General features: G+C 42.0%; 1 protein-coding gene across 1 annotated transcript in view; it reads left to right on the top strand.

Annotated features, from left to right (window-relative positions):
• Positions 1–7330, top strand: part of GRIK5 (glutamate ionotropic receptor kainate type subunit 5) — a 168116-nt gene that overhangs the window by 122112 nt on the left and 38674 nt on the right. Inside the window, exon 13 of the mRNA XM_018554791.1 lies at positions 2146–2255. Coding sequence (XP_018410293.1) covers positions 2146–2255 — 110 coding nt within the window. The remainder of the gene's footprint in view (positions 1–2145; positions 2256–7330) is intronic.

Genomic DNA, 7330 nt, shown 5'->3' with positions numbered 1-7330 from the left:
AATGCACCCTATGTAATAGTATATACTGTATGTAGTGAATATACATCTATCTTCTCTATGTATACTGCTATCACCTTCTCTTGTTCCCATTGAGCATTGAGTGAACTCCCCCTTTTGAGACTTCAGATTCCATAATTAGAATACACACCATGTACTGTCCTCTCTCCCAGTGCACACTTCATTTGCAGGATGTCTACACCCTTTAGGCATGTTGGATATGCACACTGCTCATTAACATGTATAGAATCCATTCCATTCTACCTCTCTTCCTTGAAAGTGGCTAGCCAGCACAATGTGAGATGCATACTTGCATATGTACGTGTGTATCATATTCATTTCTATTCACATTTCAGCCATGATTAATCATTTGGGAGGGAAAGGAGAGCCCTTCAGATTTCAGTGTACTGCAGTCTGATCAGTTACAGAATGATTTCTGGTTGGTTGCTATAGGTCTCTGAACTTTGACACATCACCACTGCTCTTTGCACTGCTTTACTAGTGAACTTGACAATGTGCTTTGTTAATGAGTGTAATTAGATGTGATAGGAAACCACTGTGTTGTTTTTTTTTTTAACTTTCCAAAGACTACTTCAAAGTTAAAATGGAAATCCATACAAAGCTTTTGTGTTTTATTTATTGCTGCCTGTGTCCTCTACAGGGAGATATCCCATTCCTTCATACCCTGATGACAATTGTCACCGGGACATGAAGGGAAGAAAATCCCCCAACAGGGCTATAGGCAGCAGTACAAATTCAACATAGGCCGTAATCCTCCCTTCACTCTACGAATAATGGTGTTTTTGTTGCGGATTGTCCCCACTGGAGAGATACCTTCCCAATTCCTGTCCCGCTGACAGCAAAGTAACAAGAATTCTCCCCAGCACAAACATCAATAAAATATGACAAGAGGCAGAGGTTCCAACTCTTCACCACAGTGATCTAACAATAATGCTTTCCTGAGGTTCCACTTTAATCCACTTCTAGTTGTGCCGTTCTAGAAGCAAAAATACCACTGCAATACACTCATTAATAGTAGAATCAGGGCTGAAATTGTGTATAGTCAATATAGACCACAGTCTAGGATGGCAGGGATGCCAGGGGTAGCACACAACCACCTATGTATCATTTCAGTAGCACTTGTATAAGAAACGTTTCCAGACTTCTGTCCTGTCTGCCAGTGCCATCCAGACACATTCTTATTGTTACTGCCCTTTCAAAGTTTGGTATTTTGTTGGTGGAAAAGTGTACTCAGGGCCGGATTTCCCACAAGGCCCGGCCTTGGGGCAGCACGGAGTAGAGGGGCAGCAGGGGTATGGAATTCCTATCTCTCGATGCCTGGGACATGCAGTTCCCAGGCATGTGGGCGCATTGAGGAACCTGGCCTTGGGGCAGCAAAGAGAGTAAATCCGGCCCTGAGTGTACTATGTATTTTACCCACTCCATGTCCGTACACTTAGAACACAACTGCTAGCAAGGCAGCAGTCTAGTCATCAGTTTGGGGTTCGGTGTGCAATGACACATTGGCTGTCTCTTTTAGCCTTCTTTCCCCCAGCCTCAGCGTGCCTTGTGTGGCTCTAATATCTGCTTTTTTAGTGTGATACTTAGGCTAGTCAGTCATCTGAGGTAGGAGGAACAGATGGCCTGGGAGGGCAGGACATAAAAATGTGGCCCTCAGGAGACTGACAGTTGTGACTAGATTATATATTTATATATTTATCCAAAATCATTTACCATTTCCTGTAGGTGCTTTGGCAAAGACTATTATAGATAGTAGTGGGCCTCCTGTGTGGTTTGAGCTCAGAGCAGTTGCATTCTGTGGCTATAGTTCCCCCCTGGCCTTATGTTTATTGTGTACACACTTTACATTGGGATTCATGTTTAGTGGTATGAATTTCAAACTGTGATCTTCCATGAATAAATACATAACTATACACACTGTGATCTCCCATGCAAGCGCACTTGCTGTATGTACACATGACACAAGTGATCTTTCCCTTAGAGCTTTAGGCTTCATAGTGTGATCTCTCATGTACATGTACACCCTTTTCACTGTGCTCTCTCCTTGTATTTGTGCACCCTAACCCTCTCAGTGTGCCTCTTGTATACACATGTTCCCTCCTGTATATATTCCCATGTCTCCCACAGGGCCGGAAGCCTGGGTACTTCTCCTTCTTGGATCCTTTCTCTCCTGCTGTCTGGCTCTTCATGTTGTTGGCTTATCTGGCCGTCAGCTGTGTGCTGTTCTTGGCAGCCAGGTAATGAACCCTGTTTATCCGACCTCCCTGTGCACTGAACTGTATATACATCTGCTGTAATAAGCATTGTGTACCTCTAATGTGCTGAACCCTTATCACTTTTAGTATTCTGAGCCCTGTGCACCTTAATCTTCTGTGCAGCCCGACGTTCCAGAAATTATGCATAATCCCTTTGCACCATAATAAATGTTCAGTTGTGAAACCCTTAGTAATCTTGGATATTTTACATATAACAATGAATTTAAGTCATGTGGCTTTATTTGCTCTATATGCCATGTAGATTTTGGAAATACCAAGCAAACTGAGAAATTGTGTTCATTAAACAATATTGTCATCATTCAACTGTTTGTAGAGCTACATTTTTTTTCTGCTGTCAGACAAACACACTGTACTTGGGCCATGTGCAGCACCCATTACAGTGCCCTAATGTCCAGGCTATTACTGTCTGTCACCTGAAAATATTGGAATCATTTTATGATGTGATATGTCACAGATTGAATTGCTTTGCTGTGGTTTAGCAATTAGCAACCTGCAGCTGTTGGCTGGTGGGGCATGGTAGGCTTGGGATTGTTCTGCCAGATTTAGAGGGCTCCTGGATGCCTGTGCCTGGTCTAGTGCACTTTATTACGATCAGCCTCTTAAAATGTCTTCAGCTGATGATAAACAAGGCCAAGTAACCTAAATTTAAAAAGGCAATATGTTAAACCAAGGTATTTATGGCTCTGCCAAAAATAATGGATTGTATAGTATATACATTCTAAAATAAGGGAAAATATGGGTATTGCCTGTAACAAAGGGATAAGAAAACAAACTGAAAGGCAGCAGTAGGCAACACTACCATTTCTTTGTTGAAGTTATTATACACTATATGGACAAAGGTTTGTGGACACTTGACAAACACAACTATCTAATTTAAAAACTATGGACATTAATGTGGAGTTGCCCATTCAGCCAAAAGAGCAATTATGTGGTCAGTTACTGATGCTGGATACGAAGGCGTGGCTTGTAATTGGCTTTTTAATTCAATAATCAAAAAGAACCCATCGCACACCTGACCGGATAGTACCCTCGTGTATCGGGTGGGTGCCAAGCGACCACATTTCCCTTGGCAAATCAGTATAAATATGAAGAAGTCACTCGCACCCCTTCTCCAAGTCAGTAAATATTTTATTGACTTCTGTGTGGAGGAACTTGAAAGCCCTAAACAGAGCCCTGACCTCAACCACACTAAACACTTTTGTGAAGAATTAAAAAGCCAGTCACACTCCTGCTCCAATTCAGTCAATATTTTATTGACTTCTGTGGTGTCACAACATAGCGACGTTTTGGAACCTGTTCGGGCCCTTCATCAGGGAAACAAAGAGTTTGTTTGCCTGATGAAGCGACCGAACATATTCCGAAACGTCGCTATGTTGTTACACCACAGAAGTCTATAAAATATTGACTGAATTGGAGCAGGAGTGTGACTGGCTTTTTAATTCTTCACAAAAGTGTTTAGTGTGGTTGAGGTCAGGGCTCTGTTCAGGACCTTCAACTTCCTCCACACCGAAATCATAAAGCCATGTTTTTATGGAGCTGGTTTTGTGCACAGGGGCACAGAGTCTAAGTATAATACAAAAGATCCTTCCCCAAACTCTTGACATAAGGTTGGAAGTGAAAAAATTGTCTTTTTATGCTGTAGCATTAACAGTACTCTTTACTAAAAACAACTGAACTCCATAATTTGGAGCGTTGCCCACATACATTTAGGAATATAGATAGGCGTTAGGGTCAGATGTCCAAAACATTTGAACATGTAAATAAATCCCATTACATGCATTCTTTGTTAACAATGTGTTTTTTTGTTTGTTTTGGAGATTGTATCAGTACCGGGGGTTTTATTAACCTAAGGCTGATAGTTTAGGTCCACATGAGAAGTTCCATAGAAATTACTTCTCTGCAATAAGTTTAGGGGGAGATCATGAAATGCTCCATGAGAAATGTATGATACACAACTAATCAAAATCAAAAGAGACCAAAGGTTTGAGCTTTCACTTACTGGTCTATATACCTGGAAATCATTTGCCCTTTTGCAAGATACTTACTTGTATACATTTCAAATGTGGCTCCGGCTGAAGTCTCCTTAGTTGTACTTAGCACTTCAGTGAGGACAGTTCTGTCGACAGCACTACTGAAACAGTTGCAAATAGATAGAGTCTGTGAGACTCTCTTTTTTTCCTCTGTACAATTTAATGTGGTATAAGGACAGGACATTAGACTTTACTGTCAATGCAGCTTGATTATTTTCCTCCTATTCATCAGTCCTGAACATCTCGAATACTTGTTTTTTTTGACGACTGAACTGACCTTTTCTCTGCAAACAGTGAAATTCAGGGGATCGATTGCTTTTGTCTGACTGAAGGCAATAATTGCTCCACTAACACCTAAAAGAACTAGCAATTTGTCATTATATTGAGTGGCTGAAAAAAACTTCATAGCGAAATATAAAGTGCGTAAAACAAGAAATCAAGAAATAAAAAAAAAGACACATCCTAAAGAAAAACTGCATCTTTATCCCTCTGTTGGATTCAATGTACTGTACATGTCCTAATTCATTGAGATATATATCTATATATATATATCTATTTGATTTTTTTCGTCAAAGAAAAGGGCAATTTGTATGTGCAGTAACCATAAGTAGCAAATCAAATGTTTTGGCTAAGAACATGGCTATTACATCGTTGCATTGTTGCATTGTCAACTGTAGGAGCAGATAGACTGACCACATGGCTCAAAAACAAGTCCAGCCTTTCCCATTGGCTAAACAAACATCTTAAGTGCCTACACAGGTTGCTGGAGTGCAATACAGGTTGCTATGATGTCTATACACAGATCAAATTTATGGCCACTTCATGCTGAATTGGCCACAATTTGATCCACGGGTGGCCCTACCAGCACCACCTGGCTTCACGAAAGTCAGTTTTTCAATGGACTCTTGTTAAAGGAGTTGGGTGGAAGGTTGTTGGCAGACCAGTGCCTGCATCCATTTAGCTGCAGTCACTGTTTAGTTATTCTGACTGGCAGGGAAGATGTCTTCATCCTCGCTCTTTAGCATGGATGGGGGAATTGAGTGATTTCTCTTGCTCAGACCCATGGTAGGCCAGCTTTACCATTTCAGACTTTAATAAATATGGTCAGCATCTTTACCAAATATATACTGGGGCTTATGTATTTAAAGTGGCACTAAAGTCAAGAGTTAAATCTTAAAAATGCCTTCAAGTACCTTAACTATTAACAAAAACGAATCATATTTTTGCATTACTCATCTGTATATCCTCAAATCATCTCTGAATTGGTGCTGACAGTGTCCTTCCTTCTGGAGTGGGGCTACTTTTGTTCCCCATGGTCCCTGTGTGTGTTGTAAAGTAGTCACCACTCCAAGCTCACTCCCGGGATGGACTACAATCTTACGTTTAAGTTGCTAATCTGTATTGAGATTGTAGTCCATCACGGGAGTGAGCTTGGATCAGTGACTACTTTATAACACACACACACATGGACCATGGGGAACAAAAGTAGTCCCCCTCCAGAAGGAAGGACAGTGTCAGCACCAATTCAGAGATGATTGGAGGATCTACAGCCGAGTGATGCACAAGTAAGGTCCAGTATTGTTAATAGTTAAAGGAGAACTATGAGGTGAGTGCTTTTCACTCACCTCATAGTTCTAGCCGACCTGTGACAATGAGACTGTCACAAGTCGGCTCAGTAGATCGGGAGGTGAGCGAACACATACCGGTGTTCGCTCACCTCTCGATCCTGTCACGGCTCTCTGCCGTGACAGGGGAGGGGCTGGATTCCCCGCTCCGATCCTCCAGCGCTGACTGGTGGAACGGACAGGGGAGGGGGCGGGTACAGCTGGCTCTGCCTCTAGGTAGGCAGAGCCAGCTGTCACTCACGCAGCATAATTGTCGGGATCCGCTTCAGCTGCGGCATCTTTGTATACCGCGAGCAGTAGCGCGCGGTATACTACGGCTGAGCCTAGGGTGACGGGAGGATGCTAGTCTGTGTCCTCCCGTTACCCTAAGGAGAACTATGGGGAAAAGCCTTAACCCCATAGTTCTCCTTTAAGGGACTTGAATGCATTTTTAAGATATAACTCCTGAGTTTAGTGTCACTTTAAGGATTTATTTTTCCTGTAACAACCAATCATATTCTCTACAGTCACAACAGTCAGAATGAAAGATGGAATCTGATTGGTTGCGTAAAATATTAGTTCTCATTGGTATTGGACAGCATAGACCTTTTCTTTGCTTTGGCTTTTATACATTGGCTTGTATATGATGTATTGAAAGAAAAGTCCATGGGCAAGCTAAGGGTTAAGGAAAAATTGCAGCTTTTGCCTACAAATTCCTCTTTAGATTTACAATATATTTGACCTATTCGGATGTACGTCTGCTAAATTAAAACTTGTTAGGTTGCCGAGACATGGGAACCCCGAGGCATAAAACACAAGTCATTTCCCCGCACGGTTCTGTTTGTTTTGGAATGTAGATGCTGGATTTGCTCCTCAAACATACATAAGAAAAGTAAAGAACTAGCACCATACAGCAAATGCATTCACTCATTCCCATCCAGTGTTCACATATTTATATCTAGCCAAACAACTGAATACGCAGCTACAGAAGACACATTCCAGCTCTCCCCTCCTCTTCACAACATAGGCGTTTGACTACGGCCGCCCCCCAGGAAGGTGCCGCCCTAGGCAAACGCCTACTTTGCCCCTGGCTGTAATACTCATCTCCTTTCCAACACTGTCCTTTTATGAGGCCTGCCCAGATGAATGACACACATTCAACCCACTTTCTATGAACCCAGGCTGTCATGGGCCTGCCTCCCCCCAGGCTGGGGTCGTAGGATATTGTAGAGAGCAAAAATCTGCCACATCATTGTATGTCAGGATTCTGAATTCTTCTTTTGCCATGGGAGAAAGGAGAGGAGGAAGAGGACACATGGAATCATACAACCAGACCAAAGACAGCTGGAAAAGGGTAGATGTAAAGTTTAAAAAAATATATGCATAACAAAAATTAATATAT

Source organism: Nanorana parkeri, unplaced genomic scaffold (assembly GCF_000935625.1).
Source record: "Nanorana parkeri isolate BGI_ZX_2015 unplaced genomic scaffold, ASM93562v1 scaffold173, whole genome shotgun sequence".
Taxonomy (NCBI): domain Eukaryota; kingdom Metazoa; phylum Chordata; class Amphibia; order Anura; family Dicroglossidae; genus Nanorana; species Nanorana parkeri.
This window is presented reverse-complemented; position numbering and strand designations above follow the sequence as displayed.